The sequence below is a fragment of the Rhipicephalus microplus genome, chromosome 1 (assembly GCF_043290135.1).
Source record: "Rhipicephalus microplus isolate Deutch F79 chromosome 1, USDA_Rmic, whole genome shotgun sequence".
Taxonomy (NCBI): Eukaryota; Metazoa; Arthropoda; class Arachnida; order Ixodida; family Ixodidae; genus Rhipicephalus; species Rhipicephalus microplus.
The window spans coordinates 249,548,525-249,566,682 of record NC_134700.1 but is presented as its reverse complement, the minus strand read 5'-3'; the positions used below and the strand labels follow the sequence as shown (position 1 = coordinate 249,566,682).

Sequence of the window (18,158 nt, the reverse complement as noted above, 5' to 3'; positions counted from 1 at the left end):
TACCTTTTTTTGTGTCCTTCAGCGCTATTGAGTTCACTGTTTAATAGACTGCGACTAAAGGAAATTTTCTTTATTGCTATCATGACGCTGAAGAAATAAACTATGGGCGTCGAAAATTTAGTGGCATTTAGCACATCAGTGATGACTGCCATGTGATGCAGGGACAACCTGGAGTGGCTTGCACGTGCCACCAACTGGGCCAAGTTTACAGCCACCGCCAGCCTCGGTGTCATACACAAGGTAGGGAGCCATTGCCTAAGTGGCACCACTGCTTCTGCTGCATGCTTTCTCAACAGTTGCCCCTCAACACAGGACAATCTGGCTGCAGGCCTGATGCAGACGTTGAAATTAGCATGTCGTTTGACTGGAACAAAAGCACATTGAGATACTTCACGTGGGTTTTCTGTTCTTCTGAAAAGTCATCATGACAGTCTGCATAAGTTGCAAAAATGCTTACAGTACTAGCTGCCTTGCATCCTTGGTGCATGAATCTGCTTACTGCACCCCAAAAACCTTTTTGTCGTTATCTTTGCAGGGTCATGAGAAGGAGGCCCTGCACTTAATGTCATCGTACCTGCCCAAGGAGTCGGGTCCTGGCAGTGGGTACACCGAGGGTGGTGGTCTGTACGCTCTGGGCCTGATTCATGCCAACCATGGTGCTGCCATCACTGATTATCTTCTCTCACAGCTAAGGGAGGCCAAGAATGAGGTCAGTGCCATTTCGCTCCACATGAAGTACAGTGCAGTCCACTTATAACGATACCACATATAAGGATATATCGGTTATAACGATGGGTCGACTTAACAGTCTCATTTTATGCATTGGGGTTATGGGGAAAAAAACCATATATAACGATATGTTATCCACCGCATATCGGATACAACGATGAAAAGTTTGCCGTGGACGGCATGTTTCATTCAGAATAATCGTAACATTTAGATTGATAAGTTCCTCTGAAACGAACTATGCCGAGACAAGACAAAAAGTTAGCGTGGGCGAGTACATATCTGCCGCCACTGCAGCACAGCGCCGGCAGCGCGTCCCGGCCGTTCAAAAAGCCGAGGAGAGCATCGCGAGTTGGTGCGACGCGCTACAGATGGCGCGAGCTGTGTCACGTTTTGCGCCTCGCCGCGCGTCGACCGCGGAGAGGCTGAGAGAATTTAAAAAAAAAAATGCGAAAAGCAAAGCGCCGCGGCGGCATCGGGGCAGGGCCTCGTTGGCATTCCGGCTGTGTACCTCTGGCTGTGCTTTCTTCCTCCCACTGCTCCCACCCCGCCGTCGGTCAGTCTCTCTTCCTCAGCGATCGCGCGAGCAACGTCTAGAGCGGAGCAGAGACAACCCTCTATGGCAAGGTGCACTGATGTCTATCAACTCCCTGATTGACTTTATGCACATCAAAGGAATGCCGCCAGAGTTTTCGCAGCAGCTGGAAGCTATGCGCACCGCGGTTGTGAAGCTGAAGCTTCCGCGGAAGCAACTGCAGATTTTGGACTACTTTGGCGTGCCGAACCCGTGATGCGTTCTTCGGAGTAAGAAATAAAGTCTTGTTTTTGACATCCTACTGTCTACAATATTTATTAATTGGTGAAAATAGCGAAATGAAGCCTGGAGCTACAAAAGGTACGTCCGGCGACGATTTTTTGGCGGCAGTCTAAATATAACAATCACCGGTTATAACGATCATATTTTTAGGTTTTCTCGATATCGTTATAGTGGACTGCACTGTACCAGCAGCATTTCTTGTTCAACAGTTCATTCCACACTGACCCATATTTGGCAGATATGCATTCACAAATTGTGCTCCCATTGGGAGCACATTAATGTGGTTGCTTCCCACAGTCCACTGCAACTGAACACATGATAAAAATGGTTGAGTTAGTCACAAAATCCAGTTGTTATATTCTTTTGTGATCCTGAGAGGCTTTCGTATTGCATGAAAGGCTTAATGGTAAGCATTTAAAAGTAGCTCAATCTTTTGGTACAAATGTTGACATTTCAATTTTGTATACATGCAAAATTGTTAAAGTATGATTCTGATGGTCTGAATGGTTGTAATATGGAAAAAAAAAAAGAATATATGAAAGATAAAATCATGTTTGAGTAGCAAAGTTTCTTTGTGTTCAGATTGTACGCCATGGAGGATGTCTTGGTCTTGGTCTAGCTGCCATGAGTACTCACAGAGAAGGTAAGAGGCACTGCTTTTCATGGCCTGTGGACTTTATATAGGACAGCAGAGGAGTTATTATTTTTTTTTTTGTTTAGTACTCTGAAAGCTTCATGATATAACTGGTGGCCAGTATTCTTTGTACTCTGGTTCTGACCTTTTGTTTTTGACTGCACTGTCATGGACAATGTGCTGGACCTCTAATGGTGCTTCGGTTTAGCATGCAGCATTTGCTAATATGCGTGTAATCACCGTGCAGCAGATAACGATGAAGTGCCTCCTTTTCTCACAACCATATCGCACAAATTGTGTTCCAGCCAAGTACAGAAGTACATTGCTGGGTGGGATGTGTAGCTTAGGTAGCTGTACTCTGCTTTTGTGATTCATTGAAAAGGTCCACAGCTAAGGGTGCTCTTGAATCGTCTGCTAACTCTCCAAAATGCAAAGCTAGTTGTCCCTGCTGACCCGCAGGTCGCGGGTTCGAATCCCGGCTGCGGCGGCTGCATTTTCGATGGAGGCGGAAATGGTGTAGGCCTGTGTGCTCAGATTTGGGTGCACGTTAAAGAACCCCAGGTGGTCAAAATTTCCGGAGCCCTCCACTACGGCGTCTCTCATAATCATATGGTGGTTTTGGGACGTTAAACCCCACAAATCAATCAAAGCTATTTGTCCATATCATCTTATAAACTTCTTGCTCTGCCATGGTAACGGTTAGGCCAGATTCACGTGGACATCCTTGGCTATTCATGATCCCTTTGTCGATAATATCAATAAGTGAGCTGATTTCTATAATTCATTTTGCATCTGTCGCACAACACATTGCAGAGTGGTTTGAAGCTGAATTGGCTCCCCCTCGAAAAATTTTGCACTGCTCATTTGACACCGATGTGCGAAGGAAATTCTGGTGTACAAAGCAATATAGTTTGATGTTTTCCGAGTTAAATTTGAATTCAATGAGCAATGTTGCCATTGGTTTCAGACATTTATGAGCAGCTGAAGCACCTGCTGTACCAAGATGATGCAGTTGCTGGGGAGGCTGCAGGCATTGCCATGGGCCTGGTCATGTTGGGCTCCAATTCGCAATCTACACTGAATGATATGATTGCTGTGAGTACTGTTTTCATTTCTTCAAAATAGGTGTGTGCAAATATATGACAACTTCGTATATTCAAACAAATATTGCAGCTTTTGAATCCACTTCAGCATGAATTTAAAATTTCCTAAATTTGAAAGCATTTGCAGTGTGCATGCAACCTGATTAGACCCACGTGCATGTGGTGGTCTATACTCCTTTGAGTAATAAAAATACCACGCTGTTTATCTTTACAAGCACAATGTAAGCCAGGAAACGTACAATAAAATAGTGTAGAATGACATTATACCAAAATTGTCCATTAGGGAGATATGAAGCTCGTCCTTGTTTTTAGCTGTGATCGTACACCACCATTTACTGTCGCGAGTTTATTTTTGGTCAGCAAGCAGTGAGTGCAGCCCGAATAACATGTTTATAATAAGTTCTTGACACATCACGACTATGGCATTGTTTGAAGGTGCTCAGTCGTCTTTAGTACGTGACATGTCAGCATTTCAGTATGCTCACTAAGTTATTCATTGCCATCTGTCTAGGTACGCATGTGTGTGATGTGGTAAGAACTTCTCGACATTTGAGTGCATTGCCACCGTCTTTATGCAGTATGCCCATGAGACGCAGCATGAGAAGATCTTGCGTGGCCTGGCAGTGGGCATAGCATTGGTGCTGTATGGGCGCCTGGAGGAAGCTGATGCTCAGATTGATGCTTTGGCCAAGGACAAGGTGAGCTTGCTATATTAAATATGTACCAACACAGTAGTCTAAGGCCACAGTGAGCTTGAAGGCAAAATAGCAGCTTATTTTTCGCCTTTGTTTACCTCTCTGCAGGTGCTATTTTCTCCTTCTTTCCATTTATGTGTTTCTTAAGAAGGCATGTGGACAGTACCTACGTCAGTACTGATTGCTTCACTTTTCAGAACCTCACATTTTTACACAGTGCAACTTTCTCAGTTTAGGAAAACTGTTTGTCCTAAAATGGCACATAAAATGTTTAATCTTTCTAGTTGAACCCTGTGTAAGAGACATGCTCCAGGCAGCAATTTTTGTGCTTTATACGAGGTGTCTCTTATAAGTATTCTTTACAGCTCGCATTTTCTTTTCAACCCCTGTTTCTGTGTAGGCCCATTGGTGTCTCTTACACCCATTTGTCTCTTACATCAGTGTTCTTTACAAAGGGGTTCAACTGTATTGAACTGGAAAAATAATCGGATATTTGAAAACAGAACACAAATATTGTGCACAGACTCGTGAGGTTTCACCTAAATCACTAAAGTATCTAAAAAAGGAGCCTGTGTCTTGAACTGAACAATAAAGGTTCGATGCAGCAGGAAACTCGGAATTTGTGGTGACCGCGAAGTCTGATAATCGAGTCGTTGCTTGTAATGCAGGATGCACTTCTACGTCGTTCAGCCATGCATGCCATTGCCATGGCATATTGTGGATCTGGAAACAACGCGGCTGTACGAAGGCTTCTGCACGTTGCGGTGAGTCATATTGTTTGCGTTGTTTTTGCGGCTTTTCTGCAGACGTAACCGAGACATGTTTTTTCTTTGAGATTGCCCATGGTAGGTCCTTATGAGTTGAGCTTGCCTGAGAGCGTTTGTTTAGAGCCTGAGACATTTTCGCCATTTTGTTTAGAGTGTAAAGGGCACCTTTCTTATCTTGCAAATTTAAAGCTTTTTGCCCCTTTGAGCGTTTTTGCTGTACTTGTACTTTCGTTTCGCAAGGTCTTTGCCATACGGGTGTGCATTTCACCTTCTCTGTCAATTTTGCATCATAGTGACAGTGCATATGCTGTGGGAAAAATATGGAAGGGGCGGAGCATGTTCAGATTGAATGTGGAGATATACGCCCACGTGTATGATTGGGAATGAGCCTACATGAAGCCTTGGGTTTTAAGGATAAAAGTGGGAAGCTGAACATGCTCGCGACAGAAATAAGTAATAGATGGTTAGAGCACAGGGGGCAGAAAATTAGAGACAGGACAAAAATGATTGCTGTAAAGGGCAGAAAACTGGGCTATGAATTTGTTTCTTTTTTTTCTATAGTAAGACAGATTTATACAAAATAGGCAATTAATGATACAAAGAAGGAAAAAGTTTTTTTTTTACCTTATTTGTCGAGCTTGGCGGCACACTTTTCACTGCCTTGTTATAAAGGAAGCACTCTTAACATCTGTCCATCCATTTATCCACTTACACAAGAAGCATTTTCAGTTTATTGAAATCAGATTGTGCTGCCTTCTTGCAAAGATAAACGGAACTGATTTCTAGCTTCAGTGCTATCCTTGGTCTACAGCAGCAACCTTTCTTGATTTCGGTTCGCCCATGTGATCGCAACAGAAGTACACGGTTTTTCTTGCCTTTATCTGCACTCCCTTGCAAGGATGACAAAAGTTGATTTCCATCTTTATTGGTGCTACTCTTAGCTTGTTTATTACCAACGCTCGCAAGGTGTTACTATTCTTCTTGTTCACTGAGCTACCTTGGAATTGTTAAGTCCGATGACGACTCTTTTGACTCAGATTTGGCTCCACTCACTGAGTCTGAAGTGAGCACCTGTGCTTCAAGAACTACCACTCTCTAAAATAATATTGGAAATTTTGCAGTTCTGAATGATGCTGATGCCAAAATACTGTTCATGTTTTTTTTTAAATAATTATTTCCCAACATTACTCATTTTGTATTTTAAAAAATTGTAATAAAGTAATTTGACCAACTGGGATACCTTCTACGAATGATTCGACACTTAAATGGTTGATTCTGAATTCATGGGGTGGCAGTTTGAATTGAACCAAATTAGGTATGAAGGCGATGAACTGGAATATACTTACAGCAAAATTTGTTATAGTATGCATTATAAAAGAGACTTGTTTATAACTTATAAGACATAACCAGATGAAACCAACAAGCAATTAAAAGTAAGGAAATCGTTTAATAGTCTGCTGGATTTGTTTACCATAGAATATTGATGATACGATTATGGTTGATGTGAATTTCACAATGATACGAATGTTAAGGTTGCTTTAAATGGTCTACATTATATAAAATACGCCCTGATTTGGTGTTATACGAATGGTTTCTTCAGCCACCGCGTATGATACCAATACGCAATTCACCGCTGCACGTGAATGGCACAACTCGGTTTGTCTGTGGAAGAAAGGCCTGTTCATGCTTGGCTTCAAAGGGAGCGAATGTGGTCAAACTCGACAAACTTTCCTCTCTTCGTTGCCTAAGTGGTCGGAAAACCATGCCACAAGGCCGATGTGAAAAAATCAGTCCAGGACCCATTTTTCCGCCATGGTATAGCAGATCAACTCTTTGCTTCACGGCTTTAGCAACACTGGCCGTTTCAAACCACGTGATGTAAACAACGAGCCTCAAATTCAACAACGAGCAAAAACGTCGGCAGCAGCTCGCGTCGGCGCACTCGTGAACTACCCGCGCAGCACGACAAAGCTTACGGCTTCGACAAAAACACGTTCACCGAGAGCCTGGTTTTGGTTACGATCGCTGCGAACACTGGAAGTAGAAGAAGGAGCAGCAGCAGCGAGTCGGCATGCCCTAACGTGTCTCCTTCACGCACTGATGGCAGAATCCGTCGCCGCCGCTGCCGGTCTGTCAGCTCATGCCATTTCTTATGCCAAATCTACCAAAACAACGCTTGTAAAGGTGTAACCTCTTTCTTTTCAGTGCTTTGCATGCACAACTAGCACCCTGTACGAATTTTGATGCTCAAGAAATGGGCGAAACGGAATGAATTCTCAAGCGGCCTAGGCATATATGAGGGAGACAGAATGAATGTGAACATTTTCGACAGGCGTAGACGTGGTGTTGCGACCGCATAATGAATTTTCCACAAGTTTTGCCACTATTGCTCCTGCGGCACTTTATTGAGAGGCGGTGAAAGCAGGATAGTGCAAAGAACATCATGGACTTTTTTTCAGCAAGTAGTTGATTCCAATAAAGTTCTCGTTCATCTTCATGATCAGCTTCAACTTGTTTTTGATTTATACGAATTTGGGATGATACGAATATTTTATGTGCTCCCTTCGAATTCGTACCATCAAGATTCCACTGTAGTTGTGCCCTAAGAAGAAATGAGCATGTTTGAGCAGTTCTCTTTTTTGGTTATAATAGACATTTAGAAATGGTTTGGTTGGTTTTCTTGTGTTTGCCATCTTAAGAGCAGATGCTACTTGAAGACACTTTTTTTTTATATTATCCCTAGAGCAATGAAACTTGAGCTGTTTATGGAGCTTTTTATGCTGATTTCAAATATATTATTAGTTTTCCTGCAAGTTGCATGCTTTTAGCTCTGTAACATGACAAAGTGGAAACCTTAACCCTTTTGCCCCCCTCTTTTCATCCCTAAACTTCTGTAATTTTTCTCTATTCATAATTCATTATGTTTTAAATAAAGTGTAGAATGCAAATAACTAATTAGAAAGCTGATACAAACTATGTAATACACATGAAAAATAATAGACGCAAAAAGTCCATATTTCACCTACCCTAGTAAAGGTTTACATACAATTTTTTATTATAAAATAAAATATTGAAATTGAAACTAGATAATTGCATTTGGCATACTTTGGAAGAAATTTGGGCAAAATTTCATGCCGATCCGAGCACTAAAAGTGCCCGAAAAAGGATGGGCACATTGAAAAAAATGGCAAAATTTGTGTTTTGAGAAAAACAAGTTTTCAATTTAAAATTGAGCTTTTATTTATGAAAGATATCATAAAGTCTGATGAAATTTGCACACCAAAAAGAACTATCCTTCTTGTAGTGGCCACTGCGACTAAAATACGCCAGCCCCATCAGTTTGTCCCCCTTGGCTCTTTCGAGCAGACTCCTCACAAACATTTCGCTCACAGGCAGGGTCATGAAACGGTTGCCAAACTTCCGCCCCATCTGGCAGAGCCTTGTGCCAACTGCAAGCTAGGAAGAAGTTCGACAGGACTGCGAAATCCAAACTAAGTCCAGTGTCATGCCATTTGGCGGCCATGTTTGTGCCACATACCGTCGTACATAATGGCAATGTCGTCCCTGCTAAGTTCTCTCACTGCAAGCTCTTTCGGCCTCGCAAGATTGGCACTGACGTCATCCATTGCCGCATCACGAACTTTCCGGCTGACGGGTGTGAATGACTTTTTACGCACTGGCTTTTGCAAGCCAACAAATTAACTGCCGCAAATCGGACCAGCTGCTTGCAGCTTATTCCTATAGAGCATGCCGCACAACGGCTTTCACTTGCGAGCAAAGCCTTTTTTCATTCATAAAGGAGATAATTACACGAGAAAAGCATTGTTCAGCTGCACTGCTCGACATGACATGGACCCCGCAAATAGGTTTCACAGCACATACAGGCGCACAGCAGCCAATGGCAGTCCCCGATCCGTACCACGTGATAAGCCAGTCGCGGCGCTCGGAAAACACGCAGAAGAGTGCTTCTTTTTATTATTTCTTGCGCTGCATCAGCGAGAGAAACTGTTGTTATTTGAAAAGTGAGGCTCGACTCTTCGACTCATGCGATCAACAGTGGTGAGCGGCAGCGCATTATTGGCGGCAAGGTGCTCGAAGACTGCACACTTTCAGCCTTTTAACAGACACCTTGTGCTCTTTAGATGCAATTTTGAAGCATTTCTATTCAAGTCTCGACCTGTATTTTTTTTTTTTTTCAGAAGATTAGAGGTACTAATCTTATTAAAACAGGTAAAAATAAAAAATCGGTAATTTTGAAAAGAACTCGTGTTTTTCCACCCGCATCTTCCCTTAACAACCTTGCATACAAAAGGCACAATTACAAGAGATACACTGTTACTAAGAACAACTATTCAAGGTCCCTAAACTAAATTTTTCATTATTTAAAAGAGATATAACCCGGACATGCTGTCACAGATCACAACTGACATCATTTAACAACCACCACAGTTTTCGTTCCTTTACCTCAATTTTGTTCTGAACCATCTAGGTGTCATTCATTGCATGGTTCCGACTTTGCATTGAACTTTTTGTTAAGCTTTTATAGTTATCGTCATTTTCTTGCAGCACCCGTGGCACTGGTCATTTTGTATGCCAGTAGCGTCTAAGAACACTTCAAAGGTGTTGTGCGCTACTCTAAGGCTTGCAAAGTGGGGCGTTTTACTTTCTGTTGTTGGGCTGCATGTCAACAATTCGTCTTTTTCAGGTTTGAATTATTATCGGTCACTCAATTCTTTGGAATGTTGTAAGCAAAATTATATTGTTTACATTAAATCAGAAATGATTACACATGTCAGGATGCATAGTGTCATCGACGGGTATTTTATAAGTGTCCACTAAGCTGACTGTCTGTTTCAGTGTGCTCTCATTTGATAGAAATTGAACCAGGGTTCGCTTTTGGTGCCGGCCCGCTCTCATAACTTAGCCCAGTGGTTCTCGGCCATGGATGTGTCAGGGACCCCTTGTGAACTGGTGGAAGGAATGGGGGACCCCGCGCAGCAGGGGGGATGGAGGGGGTAAGTAGGTAAATTAACACAACTGGAACGTGAAATAGCCGCCTTTCATTGCTGCCAAAAACATCTAACAAACATGCCACATCACTTCATTTTGGACAGTTCATCAATACATAACACAGTCGCACTTAGACAGTTTCATAGGTAAAAAAGTGATAAACATGTAAAAAAGAGCAGGTGAGAGTTTCGCGGATCATAGAAATGGCTTCGCGGAAATGGCTTCGCCTATAAAATCCTGCTGAAATGTACAGTCCATTTAGTGGGCTCTTCCAGAATACAATGTCAGGTTAAGCAGACACACTAACTTGAAAGCTTTGTGATTTATCTACCCACTGTAAATTGTGTAAATGTGTAAATAAAGAAAATAAGGATAAGATATTTAGCTGTTCATAAGAGATTGTTAGGCTATTGCTCGTAACAATTGGAATGACAACACCTAAACGGGGTGTGGAAAGGTGAACGTATTACTTGTGATTCCTGCACTGGCAGGCCACTTGTGTGCCCGAGCATTTGCACGAGTTTTAACGGTATCGTCCTACCTGGTGCAGGTGAGTGACGTGAATGATGACGTGAGGCGTGCAGCTGTGGAAGCTCTTGGGTTCATCTTATTCAGGTGAGGCTGCTACACAAATGTGGACAGCTGTGCCTTGTAATACGGGTGAAGTTGCAATTTTTCACGTCTCTCCGCTGCTAATTCATTTTCTCTCCGTGGTAAAACCCTTCGTGATGTAATGTTTCAGGACACAGCCACACTTTGAAACATTATCGAAATTATCTGCAATGCTGAAACCTTTGAATTTCACAAGTTGATCCGAAATGTAGATTTAAACATTATTATTCAATATTGCACCCCCTTGGAATATAGAAATATACGTCCTTAATTTCAGCTTTCTTTTTGCTGTACATATTTTTCAACACACGTGCAAGAGGTACATATAGCCCAAAAAGGTTCTTTTTTTTTTTTTGACCTAGAAAAATTAGGAATTGCACATTTGTAATTGTCACACAAGACTACACACTTACGGAAATGGTCATGTCTCTATTATAGCAAAAGATTTCTTTCCCTATAAGCTGTGTCCCATTGGAATTTATTTGTTCCAAATACTCAAGCTTGCTACATTTTCTATGTACACAGACCAACATTAAAATCATGGGTACCGGTTAGCTGCAGGATGCTATTGCAAATAGGTATTATTAGTCAACAATGCACACATAATTTGGCCAAGTCGTTAATTACTGATTACAGTACCTCAAGTGGCATGGGCAATATGGTTGAACAAAAGCTCAGTCAGCTCTGTTGCTAGATATTAGTGTTCATGATGGCCATGCCATTTCAACCTCACCCTTTTGGAAGAGCCTAACCTAAGCTAACCTAAACAAGGCCAACTGAAACAAAATTTTTTTATGGTATAAAACCACAGTTTCAAATAGTGAACATAGAAAGGCCCCCATGCTAAATTTTATATTTGAAATACAAGTAAAAGCATCACCTTTAGCACTTCCCAGAACAGATGCATCACAAGGATGGGACCTAGAACAATTGACTACTTGATGATCTCCGGAACACTTCAGAGGCAGCCAGAATGTTGGTCATATTGACAACCACCATTTGTATGTGTCATATGCTTAGTGAAAAAAACGAGCCCTTGAATGTACACCTCTTTCCTTCATCTGCTTAGTGTGTACTTTTTGAAGGCTTTAAAAAAAAAAAAACTAGTATATCATTATCACCTCTAAGGCTTTGCCAAGATTGCTTCAGTGGTACTTCGTTCTGCTACGCTCTCATAATGAATCTGATTGTAGTTAAATTTTGTTGCAGATGGTCTTGAAAAGGGTAGTGGTTGGTCTAGTGTAAGCTATGGTAGGAGAGCAGTGATGCACTCCCATGTGTACCCACACTATTGTGGTGCAATAATCTTAAGGGCTTTTGCTGGATGTAGCCATCTATCCGCTGAAGTGATTCTTTGGCATGAGCATTTATTTGCCTTAAAAACCAGTTGTTTCTACTTTGAAAATTGCTTACTCTGCATGCTTGCACTGTCTGAGGGTGTGCAAAAAAGTCTGGTTGTGGTTTTAGGACTCCTGAGCAGTGCCCCGGTGTCGTGTCCCTTCTCTCTGAGAGCTACAACCCCAATGTACGCTATGGCTCAGCTATGGCACTTGGCATCTCATGTGCCGGTACTGGAAACAAGGTGAGGCTTTTGTTCTTGAAAACCTTCTAGTGACAAAGATGTAACTGTAAGGCCTTGCAGGAAGCCCTGTCCCTACTGGAGCCAATGACCAACGACCCCGTCAACTATGTCCGGCAGGGGGCGCTGATTGCCTCTGCACTTATTCTCATCCAGCAGACAGAGGCTACCTGCCCAAAAGTCAAGGACTTCAGGCAACTTTATCACAAGGTACTTTGTTTCTGTTAGTTGCAGAGGCATGTGATCATGGGCTGATGTCATCCTACTGGTTTGTGCAGTCCACTGTATGATACATGCGAACATTTTCCTGTTTAGGCCAATGGCAGAGAAGATTTAGCTGTTCTAAGCACATTGTAAGAGATAGTGTATTTCTCCTGTGCACGTCCTGAAAGCATTTTCGTGTACATGTTGGCATCAAAGAATCAGAGTCGTGAATAGAAGTGAAGTTTGCAGTTGTTGCACGTGACTATGGACAGCAAACGATCTACATTGAGCTTGCATCTTGAATACCAGTGTGCCAGGGGTCATCGCAATAATGAACATAACTCAGCATGTTCACTTACGGGTACACTGACTGATACTTGTCCACACTGATCTCATAGTCGGGAGGTTAAGTGTTAGTGAGTGACAATGGGTATGAGTGGATGTGAATATAAAAAGTAGCAAATGCTAGTAGGAACAAACCAAACATATTTAGTAAATGAGCATTGGCCACTCTTGAATAGTTTGAGTGCACCTGATCATGTGTGTGGAAGAATATTTTATACGATCGTGAGCTGGTGTCAGAAAGCATGAATGAAAGTTGTGTGAAGACGTGAAGGCGAGTGAGCTTGGATGAATGCGAGTGTAAATGGATTCATTTGAATTCCACTTCAACAAACACTGCTACAATAAAATTTCCCCCTCGTAAAATGTTTGTCATTTTCTATCAGCTATCTCTACGAGACAACTCGTTAACTGACTGTTTATAACGAATAATATTCCTGGGTATCTTCAACAAATAACGCACCTGGGTACTTCCACACCAACAAAATTTTTTGCAATTGTTACTAAATATGCAAGAAGTACTTGCTCAGAATTGGCTCACAATTTTTGTGGCATATTAATAATTTTGCCAAGGGTCATGACATCCTTTGAATTGTGTCTAAATTTCAAGAGGCACGTCTTTACCCGAGATGCAATTTCCACTTCCATGCACACGTCTCGACAAAAGTAATGATGTGGTCAGCTGCAGATTATCTGTACATCACAACTAGGTTTGTGCGAATATCCGGATGCTTTGAAGATTCAAACAAATATTACTGTATTGAAATTCGCTTCAATTTTCATTTAAAGTACTGTAAATTTCGAAGTATTTGAAACAAACTAATGAATGTATAATGGTTGGCATGCAAGTCCTTATAAAGGTGGTTTTGCTGCAGTGAAGGGTAGTTAAGCCATGAAAGCACCTATTCAGGGGAAATTCGCTCTGCCTCGAAACTCCACTCCAAAGTTAAATCAACATATTACCCTCACATCGACTCATCATTTTTTAAGTTTAGAAGCATATTATACTAGCTTATACGCTCTAAGTAAAGTCAATTTTAAAACCTCGCATATTTTGCAGGTTATCACTTGCAGTTTACCAAAAGTCAAATCCTGCTTCCTGCTACTATTCAAAGTTGTTTCCACTTTCTTTTAACCAAAAGGAATGGCATGCGCCCAGGCCTTGTTTCAATTATATATATGTATATATATATATGCACACGCACACACACACACACAGGCAGGTTAGTTGGGTCATGACAAAGATGCCGATTTTTCTGTATAATATGTGGTATGTAGTATTTGAATTCGATTGGAAATTATTCGACCAACATCACTATTCGCTTTGAATATGCTTTGAACTAAAAATTCACTATTCGCACAAGCCTAAGCACAATGCCGCCGTTAAGTCTGATGCGAGAGTGGGCAGTAGTAGAATAGCTCTTAATCTTCAAAAACTTTTGCCATATTTGCTACGTTGTGTGCACATTGCCTTAAATCACATTGAAGCTCCTGTCTATAGTAACTATCGTTTCAATTGTGGATGACAATCACACTGTTCTGAATGCATACGAGCAGCTATTGCTCACATAGTCAAAGTGAAACTACGTTTTGCCACAATTGCTAAGGAGAAAACTGCAATCATATATACGTGATAATGGATGGCGACTGCCAAGCAATACAAGTGTGCAAGCAGCTAACTTGCACAGAGTCAGAGTGATACTGCTCATTGCAACTACTGCGGGCAGCACTATGGTAATTTCAGCATAGGGCCATGGCCCTTCATCATATAGCTCTTAAAGGTAAAACAAACATAATCACAGTCATAATCACATAATCACAGTGCAGGCACTGTGGAGGAAATCATGATCTCTATTGCTGCAATAATATATAGGGGCACATAAAGAATTCTAAGTAGGGAGAATATATGCACTGAGCAGTTCTGACCACCCGGGACTATCTGATCCGAGAATTGGGCCGCGCATGTAGTCTTCACTGTGAGCATATTTGTATCCTGCCTTCAAGCCAGCAGGCATCAGTTTTGCTTGCTGCTTCCAAACTGACTTGTTATCTTATCAACTGCTGCTCAGCCAATTAGTGCATTCTCCAAGCTGCACACTGTAACAGGTGTGTTTTTGTGCAGGTTGTGAGTGACAAGCACGATGATGTGATGGCTAAGCTAGGTGCCATCCTGGCTCAGGGCATCCTGGATGCGGGTGGTCGTAACGTCACTGTTGCACTTACTTCCCGTACTGGCCATGTGAACATGGCTGGTGTTGTGGGTATGCTTGTCTTCACACAGTTCTGGTGAGTACCTTTGCATTTCGGGCATGTTGATGCAGTTTGCCACTGGTCACTTTACTCAAAAGCTTTACCTGGTCTGTTTATGTGTAACATTGTGAACTTATATAGTTGAATTATATCTTCAGGCATTTGACAAACCGAAAACATAATGTATGTGTATGCAAAGCGCACTGTTGTAGGCCATTGAATTTCTTTTGACCATCTGAAGTTTAGTGTGCACTTAACCGACAGCCGTAACACCTCTTGCTGAGGATGGCTGCCAGTTGGTCATGTTGGTATAAGTTCATGTGGTTGGTATAAGCACTCATGTTGGTATAAGCAGTTCATGTTGGTATCAGCGCTCATCCTGTGTTCTTTCTGAGTGTTTGTACTTTTTGGCACTTGTTTCATCACGACCTCTCACTGACATGTGCCCATCACACCTGAGGTTGAATCCATGACTCTGGCTTGATTGATTGATGAATTAGTTGCCTGATTGATAAGGGCTTCTATTAAAATCAAATAAGAAAGCATGGTGACTAAACGCAAGCCTTCAGGCTCTGTGATTTCCACGGCTCGGGGCATAGGTCTGCAACCACACAGCTGAATCTGAGAACTACACAGTGCTTTTGTTGACGTGACACATGATAAGCAATTGATATAATGTAGTGATGACCACTGGTTCTTTGGGAATAGTATCCAGCTTTGAAAGGTCTCTAGAAATTTTTTGCAGGTCTTTCAATTCTTTGTAAGATTGCATTGTTTTGTCTCCTACTGAAGTTGAAGGCCAACTGCAATGAAATTTGACTCTTGGAGAGAATTCGATCGGAAGGTGTAGTATTTGTTGGGCAAGTAATGATAATGACAGTGAAAAACTTGCAGTCACATATTTTATTTATGATTGGTGCTCTAATTGTCAGCTAGCAGACGATGTGGAGCCCTAGCGGTGTGTGCCCAGGCAAATGGGACACTAAACGGAAATGATTTGAATTGCAATTCATGAGCAGTTCGTTCCACACCTTGTGAGAACTTCTGCAGCCACATCCCTTCCTGTTCCGCTCAACGCACCTCTACAAGCAACTAATGCATAAGAGTCAAGTCTTTTGTGGTGCGAAATGCAAGGCCATAGGATGCTGGAACACAAATGTTATGACCATAACCAGCTTTCACACTTTTTCGAAACACATGAAAGCTTCAGAATGTGTGAGTTATAGCATTGAGGCGAAAGTAATGGGTGCTATTGAAGAGTGTGATGCTTTAAGCATTGCACTTGAAAGGGGACGAGCTTATGTAAGGCTGGTGTATTGGCGAAAGTAATGAAAGCTATTGAAGAGTGTGATGCTTTACGCATTGCACTTGTAAGGGGACGAGCTTATGTAAGGCTGGTATATATTCGCCCAAATATTGTTGAAAGTCAAAAGAATGCTGAATCCCGACTCAGGGCCTTCAGTATTCAGCCGCTGCAAGCCCAACAGCGGGAAGTCTCAACCAGGGTTTGGAGACGCACCAGCGACACGAAGTAGTATTTGTATTAGAAAGATTTAGTATACTGCAAAATGTTTGCATTAGCGTGCCTCAAACGGTAAAAGCAGCATAACGCTATTTCATAGACATTTTGTATAGCGTAAATTGGGTAAAACATCTGCAAACCACTGTGCTAACTGTGCCATCTACGCGCGCATCATCAAAGTTTCAAAAGCTGATCGGCTCACTTGTAGTTGCGAGTAGTCGAAGCAGCGAATTTCAGCAGCTGTGTAGTTGTGCTCAACTCAGCTGACGCAGCCGGTAGATTAAAAGGAATTCAATCATGTAAATGTATTTTAAGAAAGAAAATAGCGCTATGGTGAGGTTTAATGTAAAAGTTTTGGGTGCAGTCTGACAAGTGTTTATAGAAATGCAGGGGTGCTTTTGGTAGACAAAGGAGTGAACCAAACCGAGCATCAAATATAGAAAACATTTTCTTACCATTCGTAGTCTATCAACGAAGCGAGAATACTCGAAGCGTAATTCAGCAGCATAATTTATTGTGAACCAGCGAGTTCTCGAAAATAGCAGGGTGAGATGATACATGTGAAGTGGGCAGCCATTCTATAGATAAGTACTACTTGAACAAACCTTTGTTCTCTTCTCAGTGCATGTTTACATAGTTCGTTTTGGCAGCCATTCCATAGATAAATACTGCATGAACAAACTTTTGTTTTCTTCTCAGTGCATGGTTACATTGTTTGTTTTTCGTTATTACCTAAACGGAAAAAACTGAGGCACGGCCGCGAAGCACATGCTTTGGATTGCAGAGCGAACAATTCGCTTGCATCGGTCGATCTGCTGAGCTGCAGTCTGCGTCTTTTCCTGTCAACTAGAATTATGTTGGTTTTTCTAGTTTCAGTATAAAAAGTGCACTGTTGGGGAGTTTTTTTCTTGGATAACCAATTGCATTTTGAAGATCAAATTTAGCAGGTAGCATTATCTGCAACAGCACACCCTGTTGTATAACAAAGTGTGGACGGAAACATCATTTAGGGAGGATTCCGTACGACTGATGATGTCAAGCAGCACTGAATCGTGCTTCTGTTCTTCTCCTATGTTGAGGAAGTTGGACACTGACAAAGATAGAGTGCTCCGTGGGCTCATCAGTGTCCTCAGGATTGTCGAGAGGGTACCGAGAGAGGCAATCGGCATCATGGTGTAGGCGGCCAGATTTGTAGACCACCGAATAGGCGATGGCGTGCTTAAAGCAGTGATGGCGTAATGGTTAGAGCATCCGCCTCACATGCAAAAGGTTCGTTGCTCGAATGTTAGTGGTGCGCAGTTCCCAATCGGATAAAAAAAAAAACTCCGCATGGTGATAGAACTGCATTAAGAGGCCTGGGCTGTGGCCTCATTGGTGACCACCGCTGGTAACGCACTCCTTCACCAGAGAAGGATTGGCCATCCTGGTGCAGTATCTGGCCACTACCTCCCACATGCATACGTCAATTAACTCACGGCCGTCAGTTCCCAGCAGCTGTGAAGCAACTGACCACGGCAGCGATCAGATCTGCAACGCAGCAGTGGGTGCTAAGAATCTCTGAATACGGACAGGCCGCCATTGGAACCTAAACTTGGCAACGTTTAACGCTAGAACCCTATCTAAAGAGGCAATCCTAGCTGTACTATTCGAGGAGCCAGAAGGTGTTAAATGGGATATAATAGGGCTCAGAGAGGTTAGGAGAACAGATGAGGCCTATGTGGTGCTACAGAATGGGCACGTCCTTTGCTATCGTGGCTTGGCTGACAGAAGAGAACTGGGAGTGGGGTTCTTAATTCACTGAAACATAGCTGGCAACATAGAGGAATACTATAGCACTAATGAAAAGGGTGGTAGGTATCGTAATTAAACTCAATAAAAGATACAAGATGAAGGTGGT

General features: G+C 42.2%; 1 protein-coding gene across 1 annotated transcript in view; it reads left to right on the top strand.

The window, feature by feature from the left end:
• Rpn2 (Regulatory particle non-ATPase 2) overlaps positions 1-18,158 on the top strand; it is a 49,607-nt gene that overhangs the window by 18,761 nt on the left and 12,688 nt on the right. The window contains exons 13-22 of the mRNA XM_037434838.2: positions 162-240; positions 536-709; positions 2,126-2,186; positions 3,145-3,272; positions 3,859-3,978; positions 4,644-4,739; positions 10,303-10,367; positions 11,832-11,946; positions 12,007-12,153; positions 14,612-14,775. Coding sequence (XP_037290735.1) covers positions 162-240; positions 536-709; positions 2,126-2,186; positions 3,145-3,272; positions 3,859-3,978; positions 4,644-4,739; positions 10,303-10,367; positions 11,832-11,946; positions 12,007-12,153; positions 14,612-14,775 — 1,149 coding nt within the window. The remainder of the gene's footprint in view (positions 1-161; positions 241-535; positions 710-2,125; positions 2,187-3,144; positions 3,273-3,858; positions 3,979-4,643; positions 4,740-10,302; positions 10,368-11,831; positions 11,947-12,006; positions 12,154-14,611; positions 14,776-18,158) is intronic.